The sequence below is a fragment of the Salmo salar genome, chromosome ssa26, assembly GCF_905237065.1.
Source record: "Salmo salar chromosome ssa26, Ssal_v3.1, whole genome shotgun sequence".
NCBI lineage: Eukaryota > Metazoa > Chordata > Actinopteri > Salmoniformes > Salmonidae > Salmo > Salmo salar.
The window spans coordinates 31,666,132-31,690,000 of record NC_059467.1 but is presented as its reverse complement, the minus strand read 5'-3'; the positions used below and the strand labels follow the sequence as shown (position 1 = coordinate 31,690,000).

General features: G+C 43.1%; 1 protein-coding gene across 4 annotated transcripts in view; it reads right to left on the bottom strand.

Moving 5' to 3' along the window:
- Positions 1 to 23,869, bottom strand: part of LOC106593220 (protein unc-13 homolog C) — a 184,439-nt gene that overhangs the window by 143,590 nt on the left and 16,980 nt on the right. For 3 of the 4 annotated variants that reach the window (XM_045708287.1, XM_045708288.1, XM_045708289.1), the window contains exons 2-4: positions 14,341 to 18,814; positions 3,142 to 3,164; positions 2,020 to 2,069 (exon numbers count right to left, since the gene is read on the bottom strand). In XM_045708287.1, the coding sequence (XP_045564243.1) occupies positions 2,020 to 2,069; positions 3,142 to 3,164; positions 14,341 to 18,529 (4,262 nt within the window). In that variant the 5' untranslated portion in view covers positions 18,530 to 18,814. The remainder of the gene's footprint in view (positions 1 to 2,019; positions 2,070 to 3,141; positions 3,165 to 14,340; positions 18,815 to 23,869) is intronic. The other variant, XM_045708290.1, reaches the window with a different exon arrangement.

The window sequence follows — 23,869 nt, the reverse complement described above, 5'->3', positions numbered from 1 at the left end:
GTCTGTGTGCATTCATGTGTGTGGTGCAACTAACTCTCACAGTCTCAAGTGAGAATTAGACGTTCATTCATGTTTCTGAGAGGCTGGGTGGAGAGAGCCTGGGGAGAGAGGCTGGGGTAGAGAGACTGGGTAGAGAGACTGGGTGGAGAGACTGGAGGAGAAGGGCTGGGGGAGAGAAGCTGGGGGAGAGAAGCTGGGTGGAAAGAGACTGGGGAGAGAGACTGGGTGAGAGAGGCTTGGGAAGAGACTGGGTAGAGAGACTGGGTGGAGAGACTGGGGAGAGAGACTGGGGAGAGAGACGGTGTGGACAAAGACTGGAGCAGAGAGGCTGGCTGGAAAGAGACTGGAGGAGACCAGCAGGGGGAGAGAGGCTGGGGAGATAAACTGTGGCGAGAGACTAGGGAAAGAGACTGGGGGAGAGAGACTGGGTGGAGAGAGACTTGGTGGAGAGAGACTGGGTGGAGAGAGACTTGGTGGAGAGAGACTTGGGGGAGAGAGACTTGGTGGAGAGAGACTTGGTGGAGAGAGACTAGGTGGAGAGAGACTTGGGGGAGAGAGACTGGGGGAGAGGCTGGGGGACAGAGAGAGAAGCTGGGCCACGTCAGAGTCAGGGACTGGGCTGGGGAGAGAGGCTGGGTGGAGAGAGAAAGGAGGACTGGGGAAGACTCTAAAAAGAGCTCTTACTAGAGTGTGCTGTAGATTTTGTGACAGGCTTAACAATGGTTTTCCCCTGACAATAACTATCTAGAGCACCCGTCTTGATTTTGGGACACAGCCAATGACTTCCTGGTGTAAGTAAATACTGTATAACTGAAGTTGCTAGTGCCTCTCTAGTTAAGTATAGGCTAAGTGGAGTGAAGTTTGGACTGGCTGTCTGTGTGTGGGGATGGAAGGCCTGAGGGTTCAGGACCAAATTACAGCTCTCTCCCCCAAAGCTCCGATGTGTTAATCAGCTGCCCACAGAGACATTAAGCAGTCTGCTTCAGCACAGAAACAATGACTCATACATCAACACACACACATAGAGAGAGAGAAACACACAGTCAAGCAAGCACACAGCACAAACAAACAAACACACAGACCCACAGTATATTAACCCACATACTATGTGTGCAGTATGCCAGCCAATGACGGAACGAGAGAGAGAGAGAGAGAGAGAGAGAGAGAGAGAGAGAGAGAGAGAGAGAGATAGAGCTGAGGGGTGAATAAACTGAATGATATGAAGAACAAATGTACAAGTTAGGAAGAAGGAATAGAATCACAACAGTTCTACCAATCTAGAGCAGACCCAGACCAAGGGTTGGTGTTCTGCTAAAGCAGAATTGTATATATTTTAACAATATAGGAGGCATCCCAAATGGCACTCTATACTCTTAGAAAAAAGGCTTTCAAAAGTGTTCTTCGGCTGTCCCGATAGGTGAACCCTTTTTGGTTCCAAGTAGAACCCTTTCCATGTAAAACCCTTTCTGTGGAATGGGTTTTACATGGAACCCAAAAGATTTCTACCTGGAACCAAAAAGGGTTCTTCAAATAGTTCTCCTATGGGAACAGCTGAAGAACGCTTTTAGATTTTAAATAGCACCTTTTTTATAAGAATGTATTCCTTATAAAGTGGACTACTTTTGTTGAGGGCCCATATGGCTCTGGTCAAAAGTAGTGCACTATGGAATAGGGTGGCATTTGGGACACCCCCCTAGATGCACACCTCTCGTAGAACATTGAAGTGCATTAATTTACAAATTCAGTTTGTTCATGGACAGAAGATTAACTGTCAAACACCAATTTGAATATAGTTGCTCTCTTGCAGCTGTACGGCTGCATGGGTTGTGGAAAGAAATAACAATTTTAGCTACGCAGACTTTGGGAAACCTTCCATGTTTAGTCGATGTGAATGTCCCAAATGGTACACTATTCCCTATATAGTACACTTCTTTTGACCAGAGCCAGTAGGTCTCTGATCAAAAGTAATGCACTATATAGGAAATAGGGTGCCATTTGGGACAGTCAGAAGTCACTCACCCTCCGACAGCCTGTAGGCCCAGTACTTTGGGATCCAGCACATTGAGAGGCTGCAGAGAGAAGAGAAGTACAACATCACACTGCTAAACATACTGTGGCATGGAACCATTCACAAACACACACAGCAAACACACACACACACACACACACACACACACACACACACAAACACACACAGCAAACACACACACACACACACACACACACACACACACACACACACACACACACACACACACACACACACACACAGCAAACACACACAACAGAAAACAAAAGCCCAATTTGGAAAAGTACTGTTCATCTGGGGGTCAGATCAGGACAGAAGTATTAAAGAAATAAACTACAGATGGAGGAGAGGAGAGTCGAAGCTGTGTGTGTGTGTGTGTGTGTGTGTGTGTGTGTGTGTGTGTGTGTGTGTGTGTGTGTGTGTGTGTGTGTGTGTGTGTGTGTGTGTGTGTGTGTGTGTGTGTGTAGAGTACAGGGCAGGGAATGGAGATCCCCCTCAGGGCAAGTTGAGAATTATTCCATTTCAATGTGATTTCCTGAGCTGGTATTCAACACTAAGACAATATAATGTGTCGTTCGTGGTGCTCAAGGCCACAATTTGTTTTATAACACTTCCTCCTCTCTGATCCCTTCCCCACCTAAACACAAACACACACACAAAACAAACATACATTTGGAAACGGACACAAGCACACACAGATACTCACACACACACACACACACACACACACACACACACACACACACACACACACACACACACACACACACACACACACACACACACACACACACACACACACACACACACACACACAGTGCTGAATACAAGACGTTACCACCCAAATCATTCAGAAAGACAAGGGATAGAGAAACATAAACAATCAACAGTAAATGTCCACAAGGCACATGTAGCACTTTCAAATGCAACTATGACATGGTCACACACACACACACACACACACACACACACACACACACACACACACACACACACACACACACACACACACACACACACACACACACACACACACACACACACACACACACAGATGGAAGGAGGGAAGTCATGTGGGTCTACATGAATTTGATTAAACAATGATTTTAAACCTTGTTGTGTGGTGGAGGTTTTTCTGAAAAGAGAAAGAAGGAAAGAAGCACAGGAAGTTAGACAGGGGCTTCTTAAACAGTCTGAAACTAGATACAATAATACAGTATATGTGGTTCTGTCTCTAAATACATACAGTATCATACATGTGTACAGTCCCATAACTAGATACAACACTATGTGGTTCTGTCTCTAAATACATACAGTATTATACATGTGTACAGTCCCATAACTAGATACAACACTATGTGGTTCTGTCTCTAAATACATACAGTATTATACATGTGTACAGTCCCATAACTAGATACAACACTATGTGGTTCAGTCTCTAAATACATACAGTATTATACATGTGTACAGTCCCATAACTAGATACAACACTATGTGGTTCTGTCTCTAAATACATACAGTATTATACATGTGTACAGTCCCATAACTAGATACAACACTATGTGGTTCTGTCTCTAAATACATACAGTATTATACATGTGTACAGTCCCATAACTAGATACAACACTATGTGGTTCTGTCTCTAAATACATACAGTATTATACATGTGTACAGTCCCATAACTAGATACAACACTATGTGGTTCAGTCTCTAAATACATACAGTATTATACATGTGTACAGTCCCATAACTAGATACAACACTATGTGGTTCTGTCTCTAAATACATACAGTATCATACATGTGTACAGTCCCATAACTAGATACAATACTATGTGGTTCTGTCTCTAAATACATACAGTATTATACATGTGTACAGTCCCATAACTAGATACAACACTATGTGGTTCAGTCTCTAAATACATACAGTATTATACATGTGTACAGTCCCATAACTAGATACAACACTATGTGGTTCTGTCTCTAAATACATACAGTATCATACATGTGTACAGTCCCATAACTAGATACAACACTATGTGGTTCTGTCTCTAAATACATACAGTATTATACATGTGTACAGTCCCATAACTAGATACAACACTATGTGGTTCTGTCTCTAAATACATACAGTATTATACATGTGTACAGTCCCATAACTAGATACAACACTATGTGGTTCTGTCTCTAAATACATACAGTATCATACATGTGTACAGTCCCATAACTAGATACAACACTATGTGGTTCTGTCTCTAAATACATACAGTATCATACATGTGTACAGTCCCATAACTAGATACAATACTATGTGGTTCAGTTCAGTCTCTAGCATGAGTTCAGTTCCTACCAGAATAGATATAGTACTACATATAGTACTACATATAGCACTATATGATACAGTACTATAGATGTGGTTCAGTTCAGTCTCTTACTACAGTACATAGATACAACCATATCTGGTGGTGATCCTGTTGCTCAGTTTATGTCTATAAATGAAAAGCCCTCTACAAATGCAATTTATTATTATCATTATTATTATTATCATTAGCAGCAACGCCAAGGTCGGAGGTTCAATTCCTGCAGGGGTCACATACGCATAATAAAAATACATGCACTCACTGGAATGGAAATCCCTTTGGATAAAACATCTGCTAAATTAAAGTGGTATATAGGGATAAACATATTTCAGTACTATAGAGGTGTTTTTTACTTCAGTTTTTCCCAACAAATTTATACAGACAGAGACAGAGTCAGTTTGTGCCGGAGGGATAGTAACTATGAATAGACACATACTGTACTGTAACACAGTGAAATAATCCAGTTTCTGCCCCATACAATGTACAATAGAAATACCTATGTACAATATACTGAATTAGCTGGAGTCACACCAATGTACAATGTACTGAATTAACTGGAGCCATACCAATATACAATGTGTTATATGGAGGAATGACAATACAATACACTAATACATGGACTGATACTGTAAGTTATTTAGCAGATGTGAACTTTGAAATTCTGTTAGATATGGTGTTGATGATAGTGTTTTTAATAATGCAGTGCACTGCACAATTTAACTGACAGAAAATGATTGGCGGTGGACAGCGGTACACTAACCCGATGATAACTTTTATGTCTCTCCATAACCCTAAAGTAAACTACAAACTTCCTTTAAATAAACAGGGCTACAGCGGACAGTGTCCCTAGTGTTGAACCGTTGATGATAATGGTGTAGTCTTAAAGAGATAGCGCTACACAGTACAGGGCAGTGTAATGACTTCACTATTGATCTGCCACTGATAAGTGTCAGCATAATCAAGATCAAATACTGCCACACATAAAAAACAACACTCGGTGATATACTAGGACTAAGTCCTCCAGCAACATTGACAGAGGTAGTGATACATTTGCATCCCATTGCCACCCTATTTCCTATATCGTGCACTGCTTTTGGTCAGGGCCCATAGGTGCCAATTGGGATGCAGTCACTGTGTGAACTAGCATTGTTTACAGAAGGCAGGTCATCGCTAGCTGCCACTGAGAGACCTCTGTCTTCACCGTACAGGAAACCCCAGACTCTGAACACACTAGGAAACTATAGATCAGGAAATAGTTCAAACATAACAATGGAAATGCCATGGAAACGCCACACACTTGTCCCTCATGGGGGATAGATCAAAAATCTCCTCATTGTCGCCCATAAAAGTTAGCCTATACATTTAAGCTATTGTTAAATTAAGAGTATTTCACACTATGTTGGTAAAAATGAGCATACAATGTTTGTATGTGTGTCAACCCCATTACGTGTTAATGTCATTGTCACCAATCAACTGCATTACATATAAAAATGACTGCAAATACCACCATCAATTTCTATATGGCTAGCTTATCGAAACGAGAGTCGGCATTTAGCAGATTTTTTTTCTAAACCTGAAAGGACAACTTCTAAATATTATGCAGCATGCAAATCAGATTTTATTAACCATATTGTGGGCCTGTTAGAACACATGAATCATTACAGATTTGACTAATATCCACTTTGTTAAATCATCTTTTTTGAATGGGTGCCAATGACAGCATCCTTGTTCTGTCCCCCACTGGACTCAATGTACCTCTTTAGCCATGTTAAGATCAGTGAAGCTACTATGATAGGTACAGCTACTGTAACATAGGAAAAACGAATGCAGGTCTGCCAAGTATACAGGGACAGCTAAGATACAGTAGGTGCAGCAATGTCTCGTCCTGACCCTAGTAAGTTGTCATTTTCTATTGTAGAGTAGGTTAGGGCGTGACAGGGGGTGTTTTGGGTTTTCTATGTTTTATATTTCAATGTTTAAGTTCTAGTTTTTCTATTTCTATGTTGGGATTGTTTGGGTTGATCTCTAATTGGAGGCAGCTGATCCTCGTTGCCTCTGATTAGAGATCATATTTAAGTAGGGGTTTTTCTCTTCTGGTTTTGTGGGTTATTATCTTTTGAGTAGTGTTTGTTTCTCTCTGCGTCACGGTTTGTTGTTTTGTTAGTTCTAGTATTTAGTGTATTTCATTACGTTTCACAAATAAATAATGTGGAACTACAAACGCGCTGCACCTTGGTCCGCTCCTTCAAACAGCCGTGACAAGCAAATCTAGGTACAGCTAAAATACAATTTTGTCTAGCAGCAAATCTGGAAACATAGCACAGCTAACATAGGTACAGCTAAGATGCAGGAAATCTAGGTGCCACTAAAAGCTAAGGCAAATCTGGGTAAGTTCTAGCAAGGTCCAGCTATGCCACTGAGACAAAAAACAACAGCGTTTTAAAAGGTTATAAAAAAGACCCACATAAATCACTGGAAAGGAAACAAAACATAATCGATTTTTAAGAGGAAAGCTGATATGTTGTCAGCAACCAAATTGAGATAACAGTAAATCCAGCTAGTGCGATGCAGAGTAACACTTATGGTCACACAGGGCATTGATCTGAAGTCAGTGACGCAACTAGCCTGCTGCAAGCTAACAGTTTAACTAGGAGACCTAGCAAGCTGCAAGCCAACCATCACCAAGCACGACCCCTCCAAACACCTCTAATTGTATTCGTTACATACACAGTTTACAGCAGGCATAAAAGGTGCAGTGAAATGTTTCCATACTAGCCTCAACATTGCAGTACAATAACAATTAAAAGTCACAAAAAAATAACAAGTAATTAGAGGAAGGTAGCATGCATAGTAATAAAACAGATATGTACACAGTATACATTATGAATATGCTAAGTATGACTGTGTTACAAATATAAAGTGGATGGTGTCTTGGTCGCACAGTTGAATAAATCGACTATAATACAACAGAGCATGGTCACGGAGGGCATTGATCCAAAGTCAGTGAAGCAGCTAGCCTGCTGTGAGCTAACAGTTTAACTATGAGGCCTGCAAGCTAACCATCAACAAGGACTGACCCTCCCCTACAGGCTAACAATACAGTATGACCAGCAGCAAGCCTTCTGCAGGCTAACAATACAGTATTACCAGCAGCTAGCCTTGATGCAGGCTAACAATACAGTATGACCAGCAGCTCGCCATCTGCAGACAAACAATATAACCAGAAGATAGCTTTCCTGGTAACAATACATAATGACCAGCAGCTAGCCGTCTTCAGGCTAACAATATAACCAGAAGCTAGCCTGCTTCAGGCTAGTAATATAATCAGGTACTGAAGCTCTTCTCATTAGGAGCCTTAGGTTTTACGCCATATTCTCCATCCCACACACGCAAGTCCAGTCATAGATTTAAAAGCATTGGATTGGTTGGAAAATTGGCTGGAGGGAGTCCATGACGGGAAGTGTGCAATTCCACACTTCAGAATAGTCTGCTGCAGGCTGACAATATAAACAGGTTCCCACCAGGGTCTGTGAGGCCAACACACAGATAATTAGAAAATGTAACAGAGAGAGGGGTGAGAGAGGGAGGAACTAGAATAGTAGAGGAAGAGAGAGAAGAAGGGAGTGAGGGGAGAGAAGAGAGAGAGAGGAGGGAAGTGAGAGAGAGGAAGAGAAAATAAGAGAAAGAAAAGAGAAGAGAGTTATCTCATGACTCATCACACGTTCTCACACTGATGACATTAAACATAATAACGATATTACAGAAACCATGATAAAACAAAGAAACAGATTCAGTGCACCATTGCATTAGTTATCGCTGGCATACCGGACACCACCTTGTGGAACCTTCCGCACAAGGCAGGAGGTCCCACAAGCTCTGGGGACCATTGCACCTGTCATCGATGTCATTTTGACAGTAACCCTCCAAAAAGTAATTCATCAACTTAGAAATGTCCATCTGTACTAGGAAGCTAAGTGTTTGTTTCTTGGGCTTCAGGAATGTGACTGAAAAAGTGCCTCAGGCCTTGAAAAGAAAGTATTTAACTGACTGCAAGTATAAGGGGATATCGGTGAACAAATGTTGTGGTCAAGGCTACGACGGTGCCAGTGCAATGAGTGGAGCTTACTCAGGTGTTCAAAAGCTCATTTCAGACCGACAGCCTAATGCTTCTTAGTAGTTCTTTATGAGTTTTAGCTTAGAAAACAATCTCGCCGCAGTAGTAACAGTTACAGTGAGAGTAAAAACAGCTTGATTGCCATAGCAACATCAGGTAAACTGCAGGGGGGAGCGGTGCTTCAAATACAGCAGTTCTGCAACAGCTTTAATTGAGCCTCTCATTATCCTTAATTGCCGGCCTCAACACGTTATGAAAAGAGATTCACTGTATAGGAAGCTCTGGGCACAGGTAATCTGGATACTGGACAGTTGTCACGTTCGTCGTAAAGATGGGACCAAGGCGCAGCGGGAATGTGTAAACTCATCTTCTTTTATTATGAAGAAAAAAACAAAACAAACACTTAATCAAAACAACTACGAAGAAACAGTCCTGTGAGGCACACAGCTACACAATACGGAACAACTACCCACAAAAACCCATGAAAAAACACCCCTATTAAATAGGACCTTCAATTAGAGGCAACGAGGAACAGCTGCCTCCAATTGAAGGTCAACCCAATAAACTAAGCATAGAAATAGAATAACTAGACACAGACATAGAAATAGACTAACATAGAACATACCCCAAAAAAACCGAAACACATAAAACAAACACCCCCTGCCATGTCCTGACCAAACTACAATAACAAATAATCTCTTTACTGGTCAGGACGTGACAACAGTCAATAAATTGCCAGATGCAAACAAATTATCATCTTTAGCAGACAACAGTTCTTGAGGCTTGAACAAAAAAAGCGGTTTGCGATTGCATTCATACTAGTGAACCTGCGTTTGAGTTGTGGGGTTTCAATATCAACAGTCCCTTATCTCTGGTATATCTTGGCATGCATCATTCAAGACTAAATTGAAATTGTGTGCAGCACAATGGAAATACAGAAACATTGAAAATGTCTCAGGAAAGACTGTCTAGGTTGGCAATACTCAGTATGGAAAACAGTCCACAACCTGGACATACAGGCCATGGTAAAAACATTTGCACACAAATAAGGAGGACTTCAGGAGATCAGGAGAGTGTTTCAAGTTAGATTTAATTTGATTTAATTTAATTTACCATGAATATTGCAGCCCATTTGTGTAGACTATTAGCCAGACAAAACCCGCTGAGTTCAACAATACATAGTGGCTGAATTTATCCTCAAGTCGACAACTTTTTTCCTCATTGTTAGGCTATTTTATGTGTAATTTGTATAAAATATGTTTTATAAATAGCAGCTAAATATGGTATATAGCTATAGACAGTACACTGCATAAGGAAACAATCCCTAGTAAGCTAGTGTTTTGAGGGTGATTGACTGTATTATTTGGCATTAATAACTACTTCTATCCAAGCTGGGAGAAAGAGCGAGGACGGCTCATGTCCTGCAGGTTCAAGTAGCCTATACAGGACAGTTATATTGGTAGCTGATTAGTATGCTGTGGCATCGAACAACTATCTTACAATCTGAAATGTTAGAATTTCCAACTTTAATTACTGAACAATGAATTACATTATTTCCACCAGCCAGCAGTCTAAAAATGGCAGCATTGCGATACCATGCGACACCATGCAGAGCTTTGTGAAAAGTTAGGTTTAACATGAGAAAATGGGGGGGGGGGGTCGACTACAATCTTGCAGGGAGTCCAGAGAAACTGTGTTATGCCAGTGCTAGTTATGAACAGTAGTCACGCCCTGTCAGTCTGGAGGCTTGTAGGATCTGTGGAGTGGTCGAACATGGCAGAAGTAATGGCTATGTCCATAAATCTGTAGCTACTAAAAATTCAAGTGGGGCCTGCCCAGAATCAGTGGTTTCCCATAGGCTGCAGCACTCAAACTCTCTGCATCATGTAACACCATCACTAAAGGAGTCCAATTGCATTTGGGATGCGTCCTCCTGTGTTGTGGCAGACAGAGGCAGGGTGACGGACTCAAAGCCTCAGCCATTTCCAGTGAGAGAGAAAGACAGAGTCAAAGCTATACAGCCATTTTCCAGGAAGGGAGTGAGAGAGACTCAGAACTACAGCCATTCTCAAGGAGGGAGGAAGACGCTCCATGTTAGCTCAGAATCCCTGTTGATAATCCCTCCCACAGCCTAAACCACTGGAACGTCTGCTGCCAGGGACAGACTGGGACCAGAAATCCAAACATACCAGCCCATTTTTACTGTGAGGCCCCCATTATCAACCAAATAATGATAATTCTGCGCATAAAAACCCAATTTAGACCGGCCCACTTGGCTATAGATGGATCAGCCCATCTGGCATTTGCCTGACTGTCCTATGGCCAGTTCGTTTCTGACGACTACAGATCTGGAGTCAGGGCAGAGCCACAGAGCCAGTCAACTGAGAGTATTGGTATTTGAACAGCAATCTAGGCCCAGAGTTAGTAGGACCCCATCACATCAATTAACATAACAACACAACTCCCTCTCCTGCTTTCCTTTTAATGCCACTTTATTTGCATCTCTTATATATAGACACTCATAGAATGTGGCACAGTGTGCCAGGACCAGGGTCTGCCTTTCTCTGCCTCTCCCAGGAGAAACCATCCGCAGCCAACAGTGGCAGCAGTAGTAGTAGAAAGAGGCTACAGTATACTACCATACAAAACTCATATAAATATTTTAAGCAAGGCTGACCTGGTTAGAGAATGCCCTTGGGAGCCCAAATTAGCATCTCAATACAGTAGTGGCAGCTGTAACACTAACACTAACAATAACTGTAGCTGTAAGTAGCTGTAGCTGTATTCATGCATATACAGTATAGTAGTAGCTGTAACACTAACACTAACAATAACTGTAGCTGTAAGTAGCTGTAGCTGTATTCATGCATATACAGTATAGTAGTATCTGTAACACTAACACTAACAATAACTGTAGCTGTAAGTAGCTGTAGCTGTATTCATGCATATACAGTATAGTAGTAGCTATAGAAATAAAAATAGATTAGGCTATAGCAATTGCAAAATACATTTGAATTAGCAATAGCAATAGAATAAACAATAGCAAAATAATAAAATAACCTGCAATGACAAAATAACAAGTAATAACAATAGCAGCAGCATTAGCTGTAGCTGTAGCCATATCTGAACTGGCTAAAATACAAGTGTCTAATACTTTACAATGCTTGAGGTGTGTTTGCTTTAGCTTGTCTGGTAATGAAACCAATTACTAAGGAATAGTGCCGAAGTGCAAAGCACGCCCCCCTGCTAAAAGATCAAGTCTTTGAAAAGATGTACTGTATGTATTTATATTTAATATAATGTATCTATAATAAAGGGGAATGTTGTATCCTACATATCTTACCTAAGATATAGGTGTGAGTATGCTGTATCCATTAGCCTATACTGTATATTTCATTTAGTGTGAGTTTGTTGTATCCAATATACTGTGTACATGATTTACTGTTGTGTGTGTGTGTGTGTGTGTGTGTGTGTGTGTGTGTGTGTGTGTGTGTGTGTGTGTGTGTGTGTGTGTGTGTGTGTGTGTGTGTGTGTGTGTGTGTGTGTGTGTGTGTGTGCATGCTGTGCTGTGAGTGTAGCCGTGCACTATAGCTGCTGCCACATGTAGGTCAAGAGCTTGTTCACTTTAAACAAGAGACAGGCTATTCCCCTGGTCCCGCCATAGCTCTGATTTAAAAACCTTTCTTCATTCCACTTAAAACAGTTCATTGTTTGCTTCACTAAATCAATAATAACCACTTATACAGACCAAGAAATCATTTTTCTTTGGCCATATGTTTGTCTGATTAAGCTTGTGGTTTTGTCTGCAAACCTGAGCTGCAGAAAAAAGCATTATTCCAGTAAGTGTAATCAGATTCATTAAATCATGTTTTTTTTTAGGTGTAACAAAACAAATCTAATATTCACTTTAATCAAAATGAGCATTTTTAAGCGAAATAATAATATAATTTCTGCAGGTTTCATGAGATTCCAGCCATAGTCTAAGGTATACCGGCTGATTCATTTAGCAGATCCCAAAGGGGAAATGTAATAGCAGAGCAATAAGACAAATCATATTTTGACATTATTATCAAACTCTTAAAAGTGGGTCAATGTTCCACTAAAAGCATTGACGGAATTCACAAGAATAGACCTAGTTCACTAAATGGAAAGGGTAATGTGGTGAATAAGCCTAGTTCATTAAATGGAAAGGGTAATGTGGAGAATAGTCCAAGTTCACTAAATGAAAAGGGTAATGTGGAGAATAGACCTAGTTCACTAAATGGAAAGGGTAATGTGGAGAATAGACCTAGTTCACTAAATGGAAAGGGTAATGTGGTGAATAGACCTAGTTCACTAAATGGAAAGGGTAATGTGGAGAATAGACCTAGTTCACTAAATGGAAAGGGTAATGTGGTGAATAGACCTAGTTCACTTAATGGAAAGGGTAATATGAAGAATAGACCTAGTTCACTAAATGGAAAGGGTAATGTGGAGAATAGACCTAGTTCACTAAATGGAAAGGGTAATGTGGAGAATAGACCTAGTTCACTAAATGGAAAGGGTAATGTGGAGAATAGACCTAGTCCACTAAATGGAAAGGGTAATGTGGAGAATAGACCTAGTTCACTAAATGGAAAGGGTAATGTGGAGAATAGACCTAGTTCACTAAATGGAAAGGGTAATGTGGAGAATAGACCTAGTCCACTAAATGGAAAGGGTAATGTGGAGAATAGACCTAGTTCACTAAATGGAAAGGGTAATGTGGCTCCAGGCATTGTAAACACCCACCACTTGAATTTGAGATTTAGTTTTAAGTTCATATTTCTAAGCTGTCAGAAACAGTGCGTTCTTTTGCTTTCATTGTCTGAATATCCCTGATGGTCGATGGTAATGGATGGAAGCCATGTTGTTCGAGTCTGAGCTAATCTGATTGCATTGTTCCCTGGAACATGGGTGTTGTATCGTTTTAGATCCATAAAATGTTCATAAGGAAGAGACATACTCACAAAAATCAGACAACTCTCCAACTGAAAAAAGACCCTTGCATTCTAAAATAAAAATCCATCAGTTTAAGTCAGCTATAAAGTGCTGCACCACGAGGATTATGTTATACATACATCTAACCCTGACACTAACCTTGCCCACCTTCAAAGAAAACAGTCTTCCCTTCATATTAGCATCAAGCACAAAATCAATGACCAATTCCAGAAGATGCCAGGAGCAAATCGAACAGTCAAAGTCAACCTAAAAGTCCCTGAAATCCCAACACCAGTGGAACAGACGCTGGGGGTTCCCAGGAGCTCAGAGCATACATATTCCACTACAGGCCCCAGTCTGATCCTCAAGGATTCTCTACCAAAGACATGTTCAACTGACACAAATCATTCCACATCTCAACTCAGATAAATGTCTGTGTTCAAATCTCATGGATAAAAGTCAGATAGTACACAAACATATCTATTTTATAGTGCATACTTTACATGCTACTGTACTGTTAACTGTATGACTGATATCCACAGTGGATAATGTAATGACTTTGTTATTACATACATACCATAATTTCAACCTTATGACCTGAACTGAGCAAAACTCTGAGTAATATAGTGTAACCCTTTCTGCACTACACTGGTACAATGCCAAAGATGAGTAAGAGAGAACATAAAGTGTAGCAGCCTGGTCCCAGATCTGTTTGTGCTGTCTTGTCAGATCCAATGGTCAAACTTGGCATGACAACTACCATAGCAGTTGGTTATACAGTGCGAACCAGATCAGGTTGTAATGTGTAGTAAAGTGTAGTAAAGTGAAGTAAAGTGTAGTAAAGTGAAGTAAAATGTAGTAAAGAGAAGGTGTAGCTACCTCCAGCCAGGATCTGCTGCTGCAGCTCGTCCATCTGCTTCCTGTAGGCCCTCAGTGCAGCCTCCTTAAACGTAGGACGGATGCGCTTTTTGGGCGGAGCCTCTGCAGGCATCTCCTCCTTCTCCGGAATGTTTTTGTTCTCATCCTCTAGGTTTTCCGTCCTCTCCGACGCAGAAGCTTCGGAGGCCTCCTCCATTTCATCCCCTTCTTCCATGTCCTCCATTAACTCCTCTTCCTCCTCCTCTTCCTCTTCTTCCTCCTCGTCAGGCTCCTCCACCTCGACATACTCCACCATGGCTTCATACTCTGCTGTGTCCTCTGCCGTGTCCCCCGTCATGGCATCATCAACGTAATCCTCACTGTACTCCTCGTCGTACTGCTCGTCCAGACTACAGTCATACTCCAGAATGACTGCAGCCTCCTGGGTGGCCTCAACTTCCTCAGAGTCCTCGTAATCCTGAGTGGTAGCCTCATAGTCTTCAGAGACATAATCCTGAGAGGCATCAGGATCATAATCCAGTATGGGCTCCTCAAACTCCTCTGTCTCTTCTGTGTCGTTGGCGTTGGACCGGTTCTCCAGGTTGGCCAGGACCTGCTCCATCACCCCGACATAGGCGGTCTCGTTGTCCTCCAGCTGGTCACCAGCGGCAGCCTCATCTTCATCTTCAGCCTTGTAGACGAAGGAATCTGTGTAGACGTCTGAGTCAATGGTGGTGCTGGAGTCGTTGGCCGTGGAGGTGGACAGTGTGCGGAAGCGGCCCATGAAGGAGCCTGAGTCTGGGGGTGGCTCCGGGGGAGCGGCACTAGGTGGAGGGCCTGACTTCCACACCACCTCCAGGGCTGATTTTGCCTTCTTCAGGGTGGAGCCGAACCCAAAGCTGAAGGACGGAGCTTTGTCGGTGAGGTCGATGCTGAGGCGGCTGCTCCAGGACTTGGGCACCTCCTCTACAACTTTCTCAGACCGGATCTCGCTCTGGCTACGGTACATGGTGGATGACTTGGTCTGGCTCGGTTGGAAGCTGTGTTTGACATCAAGCTCAGGGAACGTTTGGGTAGATAGTTCAGGGGCTTCTTTAGCTGCCATTTTAGGAAGCGTGTTAGATGCCCCTTTAGGAACCATTTTAGGTGTCTCTTTTAGACTAGTTTTAGAAGTGTCTTTGGGAGGTGTTTTCACAGCCTCTTTTGGACTTGTTTTAGGAGGGTCTTTGGGAAGTATTTTCACAGCCTCTTTTGGACTTGTTTTGGGAGTGTCTTTCGGACTTGTTTTGGGAGTTTCTTTTGGGCTTGTTTTCGGAGTGTCTTTCAGAGGTGTTTTAGGAGCCTCTGTATGAATAGCTTTAACAATTTCTTTAGGAGGTGTTTTAACATTCTCTTTAGGAATCAATTTGGCTGTTTCTCTTAGTTTAATAGTTTTAGCAGCCTCTTCAGCAATTGATTTAGCAACCTCTTTTGCCGGTTTAGAAGTCACTTTATAAATAGTGTTAGAAACCTCTTTAGGAATAGTTTTAGCAACCTCTTTAGGAATAGTTTTAGCAACCTCTTTAGGAATAGGTTTAGCAACCTCTTTAGGTGTTTTGGCAACCTCTTTAGGAATAATTTTAGCAACCTCTTTAGGAATAATTTTAGCAACCTCTGTTGGAATAGTTTTAGCAACCTCTTTAGGAATAGTTTTAGCAACCTCTTTAGGAATAGTTTTAGCAACCTCTTTAGGAATAGTTTTAGCAACCTCTTTAGGAATAGTTTTAGAAACCTCTTTAGGAATAGTTTTAGAAACCTCTTTAGGAATAGTCTTAGCAACCTCTTTAGGAACAGTTTTAGCAACCTCTTTAGGAGGTGTTTTAGCTTTAGAAGTTGCTTTAGAAGTTTCTTTAGGAAGCGTTTTAGCAGTCTCTTTAGCTTTAGGCTTATGGACAGGGGGTGTTACAACAGGTTCTTTCGCTACGATAGAGGCTGTATAAAGAGTAGTGGGGGGAGCACTACCCAGCCGGGCACTCTCCAGTCGGGTGATTTCCAGCGGGGCGGTGTCCAACAGGGTGCTTTCCACCATATCCAACATGAAAGTTTCCTCCCCTTCAAATGCCAGGTCCACCTCCTGACACTTGGTGATGTTCTCAGGGAAGCCAGGGATGGCAGCTGGGTCAAAGGGGCTGCTGACCTCAGACACCAGGTTCTGCTCTGTGGAAGCGTCCAGCCCGGAGTCTGCTCCCTGCTCCAGGTGAGGCCAGTCCTTCCATGGGGAAAGGTCTCCCTGCAGAGACAGCTGTGAGCCGCTGTAATGGCTCCTATCCCCAGACATGCAGACCAGCCCATTGCTCACCCCACTGTCGATGGTCTCGGTGGTCTCAGCCTCGTTGGGCTCGGCGTACGGAGGGTTCTCCTGGCTGAGGGTCTGGCTGGCGTACCACGATGACGCCATGTCCTCCTGCTTCCTCTGCCACAGCTCCTGGTCTGAGGAGGATAGTAGAGAGCTGCCATTGGGCCGGCTGAAGTACTGGCTCTCTGAGAAGTCTTCAGAGTAGGACTGGCAGAGCTTGGAGCAGTCAGACTCGGAGCGGCTGAGCTTGGGGGTGGAGTAGTCACTCTGAGAGAGCCAGCCGGGGGTGAGGTCACCATAGTAGGGCTTGGAGGCTTTGTCAGACTCATCATAGGAGTCATCAGCGTAGTGAACTGAGGCAGAGTAGCCTGCCTCATCCGCAGACCGGCTACCGTGCTCATGGTGACCGTGCCTCTTTTTATCTGCTTTATGTTTGTGAACAGGCTTAGACACCACCATTGCATATTTGTTCCTGTTTAGTTCATCTAGCTCCTTGTCACTGTCCATAGAGTCCCAGTCATCACTCTCAGCTTTGTCCTTGGCTGAGACCTTAATGTCCATGCTCTCGTAGGTTTGAGAAGAGGACATTGCTCCTTTATCTTTCTTTTCCTTCACGTCATGAGTCGTTAAGCTATCAGTGGATACAGATATACCAGTCCCCTTCAGTTTGTAGCATTTTTTCAAAACTAAATCTCTATCTGAGGGGGTTGAGAATATTACAATAATAGGCCTAGGTTTTGCATTGGAACATTCTCTTTGTTGCCCTAACCGATGGGCTAGCTCTATTTTAAGTGTTTTATGTGCTTCCACAAATCCCATTTTGTCCTTTAGAATGTGATAGATGAGACTCTCAGTTTTCTCTAGCTTCTCCTCAGGGACGTTTATGAACCTCAGGCTGGCCTTGTTGGCCTGGTGGCTGACCTGCTTGATGTAGTCGTGGATGTCTCGCGTCTCTCTACGGGACTGGACGAAGCCAGTACGCAGTTGTTCGATCTCGGTCTGCACCACCTCCACGCTGGAGGAGATCTCGTCGATGGAGTTCTTCAGGGCATTGACGTGTCCCCTGAGCTCTGAAAGCTCTGTCTCGATCTGGCTGATGCCCTGCAGCTCCTTAAAGATCATCTCCATCACATCCTGGGTTTGGTTGATGCAGCCTGTAGAGCTGGAGCCGGCTTCTAAGGCAGAGGTCGACTTCTGCTGCCGCCCAGCCCGGTCCAGGGATTTGCTCCGGATACCCAGGGTCTTCCTCCAGTTGCTCACCTCGGAGTCCGAAGACACGCACTCCTGACTCTTTTTCCATTTCCTCAGCTTGCGTAATGCGCCAAGTCGGAGAGTGTGCAGACTTGAGCGCTCCACCCTCTCACCCTCTGAGCTGCCATCGGAGGGCGCCAGACTAATGAGGCTCTTCCTGTTCCGTCTCACTGGCATGGTGTGAGATTTCTGCTCATCGAATCTACGCACAGGTTTGGCCTCGCTCAGGGAGTCAGAGTATTCGCTATTGATGGAGAGGATCTCCTGGAAGATACTCTCATTATTGTTCAGCAGAAGAGCGTTTTTCGGGAGTCCGTTCGCTATCGCTACACGGTAACTGAAAGTCGGTGAGAGAGATGAGCAGTCGTTTTTTCCGTCGTCTAATTCAAGAGAGATGTTACGCGCCGAAGAGCATTTGCTGATTTTTTTCACTGTGGTTTTCAGAGTGGTGGAGAGTGTCGGCGTCAGGTTACCTTGGTCACGCAAATCAGTGGTGGTCAATTTGGGCTCTTTATTGTCCCTACTCTCTTTCTTCTTTGTGGGATTCGCCAATTTCTTTGTAAACATTCCTTTGCAAATCTTCACGATGTAAGATGATAGGGTCTGGAGCAGGACAGAAACCATGGAAGGCAATGCGTTGAGAGACGTCTATTAAAGATGCAGTGGAGCAGCTCTGCTTGGGCTGAGGAGCCAGCGGTGGAGGAGCCAGCGGTGGTGTTGGTGGTGGTGGTGTTGATGGAGGAGGGTGGAGGAGGGACGGTGGAGGGAGCCTCAACCCCCAGGCAGACACACAACTCTGACAGGCCTGCTTAGATGAGCTTGTGTCAAAACTCCAACTCTATATACCCGAGTGGTGGACGGGAATCACTGTAAAATCCACTGGCTCTCCAAAGGACCAGACGCATTTCTCTGCAAAAAGAGAGAAACAATGGGAACCGTTAGTAAAGGCATAGAAGAAAGATACTGTAGCACATAGATACTATAACAGAGATACTCTAGCACAGATACTATAACACATTGGAACTACAGAACAGATGTACTATTGCACAGACATAATTTAGCACAGTGATACAGCGGGGGGGAAAAGTATTTGATCCCTGCTGATTTTGTACATTTGCCCACTGACAAAGAAAGGATCAGTCTATAATTTTAATGGTAGGTTTATTTGAACAGTGAGAGACAGAATAACAACAGAAATATCCAGAAAAACGCATGTCAAAAATGTTATAAATTGATTTGCATTTTAATGAGGGAAATAAGTATTTGACCCCCTCTCAATCAGAAAGATTTCTGGCTCCCAGGTGTCTTTTATACAGGTAACGAGCTGAGATTAGAAGCACACTCTTAAAGGGAGTGCTCCTAACCTCAGTTTGTTACCTGTAAAAAAGACACCTGTCCACAGAAGCAATCAACCAATCAGATTCCAAACTCTCCACCATGGCCAAGACCAAAGAGCTCTCCAAGGATGTCAGGGACAAGATTGTAGACCTACACAAGGCTGGAATGGGCTACAAGACCATCGCCAAGCAGCTTGGTGAGAAGGTGACAACATTTTGTGCGATTATTCGCAAATGGAAGAAACACAAAAGAACTGTCAATATCCCTCGGCCTGGGGCTCCATGCAAGATCTCACCTCGTGGAGTTGCAATGATCATGAGAACAGTGAGGAATCAGCCCAGAACTACACGGGGGGATCTTGTCAATTATCTCAAGGCAGCTGGGAACATAGTCACCAAGAAAACAATTGGTAACACACTACGCCGTGAAGGACTGAAATCCTGCAGCGCCGGCAAGGTCCCCCTGCTCAAGAATACATATACATGCTCGTCTGAAGTTTGCCAATGAACATCTGAATAACTCAGAGGACAACTGGTGAAAGTGTTGTGGTCAGATGAGACCAAAATGGAGCTCTTTGACATCAACTCAACTCGCCGTGTTTGGAGGAGGAGGAGGAATGCTGCCCCCAAGAACACCATCTCCACCGTCAAACATGGAGGTGGAAACATTATGCTTTGGGGGTGTTTTTCTGCTAAGGGGACAGGACAACTTCATCGCATCAAAGGGACGATGGACAGGGCCATGTACCGTTAAATCTTGGGTGAGAACCTCCTTCCCTCAGCCAGGGCATTGAAAATGGGTCGTGGATGTGTATTCCAGCATGACAATGACCCAAAACACACGGCCAAGGCAACAAAGGAGTGGCTCAAGAAGAAGCACATTAAGGTCCTGGAGTGGCCTAGCCAGTCGCCAGACCTTAATCCAATAGAAAATCTAGTACTAAATCATGTTTTGCAGAGGGGTCAAATACTTATTTCCCTCATTAAAATGCAAATCATTTTATAACATTTTTGACATGCGTTTTTCTGGATTTTGTTGTTGTTATTCTGTCTCTCACTGTTCAAATAAACCTACTATTAAAATTATAGACTGATCATTTATTTGTAAGTGGGCAAACGTACAAAATCAGCAGGGGATCAAATACTTTTTCCCCCCACTGTACTCTAGCACACAGATACTCCAGCACAAAGATATACTAGCACACAGAGATACAAGCACGCAGAGATACTAGCACACATATATACTAGCATACAGAGATACTAGCACACAGAGATACTAGCACACAGAGATACTAGCACACATATATACAGGCACACAGATATACTATCACACAGATATACTAGCACACAGATATACTAGCATACAGATATATTAGCACACAGATATACTAGCACACAGATATACTAGCATACAGAGATACTAGCACAGAGATATACTAGCACACAGAGATACTACTTCCCAGAGATACTAGCACACAGATATACTAGCACACAGATATACTAGCACACAGATATACTAGCACACACATATACTAGCACACAGAGATACTAGCACACAGATATACTAGCACACAGATACTTTATAATCAGATAATATTGCACACAGAGATATTAGGATTGCACAAAGCAAGAAAACAGCAATGCTCTTATCATGAAGAAGGATTAATCTGATATCATTGAGGTGAAACCCTGCGCAGTGATCCACACACAAAAATCCATAATATCTACAGTTTCACACTGGGAAAATCATCACAGGCTCACTGTGGACCGTCAAAGACTGTAGTAGGGATGGGATTCACACACGCCACAACCAATGAGTATGCTTGATTTAATTTGGGTAAAATAAAGTAAGAGGTCCATGCATCACAACAAAAATCAATTTAAGTGGACTGTCCACCATTAGAATCTTCTGCTAGAGCTTTTATGGTGAAGTATGTGTGTGTGTGTGTGTGTGTGTGTGTGTGTGTGTGTGTGTGTGTGTGTGTGTGTGTGTGTGTGTGTGTGTGTGTGTGTGTGTGTGTGTGTGTGTGTGTGTGTGTGTGTGTGTGTGTGTGTGTTTGCGTGAATGTGTAGGCTGTGTGTGTATGTGTGTGTGTATGGATTTCTCACTGTCAATAGAGCCAATGGCCACATTGATATGCATCCTTTTTACAGCAGGAGGCAGGCTATAATTACTTCAGGAGTTAAAATGCTCTGATACACCACATCACACACACACACACACACATCATAATGCTCCAACACACAATGTCCCCACATACTGCGGTGGAGGCCCGGCTCTCTTGCTCACCCGAGGTAAATACACAATTACACTCTAACAACGCTCTGACACTGTGTTAATCAGGATAAAATAACTAGCTACATTTTATTCATCTCAAATTAGAGACTCAGTGAAATGAGTGGGTCTGAACCCAGTGACTGGGTCTAAATAGTACTGAGTATGCATGGTTTGATGTGTTCGATATAGTAACGTCATTACTCCCTGACCCAGATCAGACCTGGTACCTCTACTGGGGCAGACTGAGATATGTCCTGTTTCTGACCCATTACACACCATGCCCCCAGAGGCTGGTGCTTTCTATTCTGGCTCACAAAGATCGCTATTATAGAAAGGTATGGGGGAAATATTGTACATATCATCGTTATTATGATTTACATTATGAGAGTTGATCATTGAGGTCATAGGTCTTATTATTGCCATAGGACTCTAAGGCAGAAGTAGAATCATTGAAATAACAGGGCTGAGGGCTTTAGCTAATAGTAGTGCAATAATAAGGGAATAAGGGAATAGTGTGCCAGTTCAGATTTACCCCAGAACTGTGGGATTAGGTGCCCTGACTGAGCATCACAGGGATGAACCCCAAAGCCTCTCTCTCTGGATGGTATTCTGATATTAGATCCATGCGCTTATCTTGAGTTTTCACTTAAGTCTCCCATTGTCCCACATCAACGCATGCCTTACGCGAAGGTCCAAATTGTGCACGCTTATCTCAATCCCGAATCAGGCCCCCCATGATTGGCTACCAGTGAATGGCTAGCGAGGGTTGGCTGGATCTGATTGGCTAGCTGTGAGTGGCTAGCTGTGAACGAGTAGCTTTGAATTGCTGGATGTGATTGGCTAACTGTGAGATGTTGGTTGTGATTGACTGTCACTGGCCAGGAGAGGCAGCCAGTGAGAGGGGACTGTTGTGGAGCGTAAGCCGGCAGCTGCTCCACATTATTTCAGGGGTTTAACCACTGATGCATTCATAGTCTTATGACCACAGAGACAGACTCTCTCTCTCTCTCACACACACACACACACACACACACACACACACACACACACACACACACACACACACACACACACACACACACACACACACACACACACACACACACACACGCACGATGCTCACGTGAAATGGGCTGTGAAACATAGCATCAGCATTAGCCTTTACTGATGGGCTGTGACCATGAGCCAATAGGTCTAACAACATGGGCTGGGTTGCTTGGCTTCAACAACATACCATTTTGCATTCAACAGGCGTGATACTTTATATGGTGATAGCTAGGAGATTATTTCAGATGTTACTTTCACAATGTGCTTTTCAATGTGTACTGAACAAAAATATAAACACAACATGTAAAGTGTCGGTCCCATGTTTCATGAGCTGAAATAAAAGATCCCAGAAATGTTCCATACACACAAAAATCTAGTGAGCATTTCTCTTCTGCCAAGATAATCCATCCACCTGACAAGTGTGGCATATCATAATTGAATGTCCATTTCTCTACCATAAGCCGCCTCCAATGACGTTTTATAGAATTTGGCAGTATGTCCATCTGACAACGTGAAACCATGCCAGAGCAGGACCTCCACATCCGGTTTCTTCTCCTGCAAGATTATCTGTGACCAGCCACCTGGACAGCTGATGAAACTGTGGGTTTGCACAACCAAATAATTTCTGTACAAACTGCTCATCTGCGTGCTCGTCATCCTCACCAGGGTCTTGACCTGACTGCAGTTTGGCTTCGTAACCGACTTCAGATGACAAATGCTCACCTTCGATTGCCACTGGCACAACTGCATTTTATGGATGGCAATTCGAATGCACAGAGATACTGTGACGAGATCCTGAGGCCCACTGCCGCCGCAATCACCTCATGTTTCAGCATGATAATGCACGACCCCATGTCGCAAGGATCTGTACACAATTCCTGGAAGCTGAAATGTCCCAGTTCTTCCATGGCCTGCATACTCACCAGACATGTCACCACCAATTGAGCATGTTTGGGATGCTCTGGATCGACGTGTACGACAGCGTGTTCCAGTTTCCACCAATATCCAGCAACTTCGCATAGCCATTGAAGAGGAGTGGGACAATATTCCATAGGTCACAATCAACAGCCTGATCAACTCTATGTGAAGGACATAAGGCAAATTGTGGTCACACCAGATACTGAATGGCTTTCTGATCCAAGCCCCAACTTTTTTTTTAAGGTATCGGTGACCAACAGATGCATATCTGTATTCCTAGTCATGTGAAATCCATAGATTAGGGCCTAATAATAAATGTATATTGACTGATTTACTTACATGAACTGTAATTGTTGAATGTTGCGTTTACATTCTTTTCAGTGT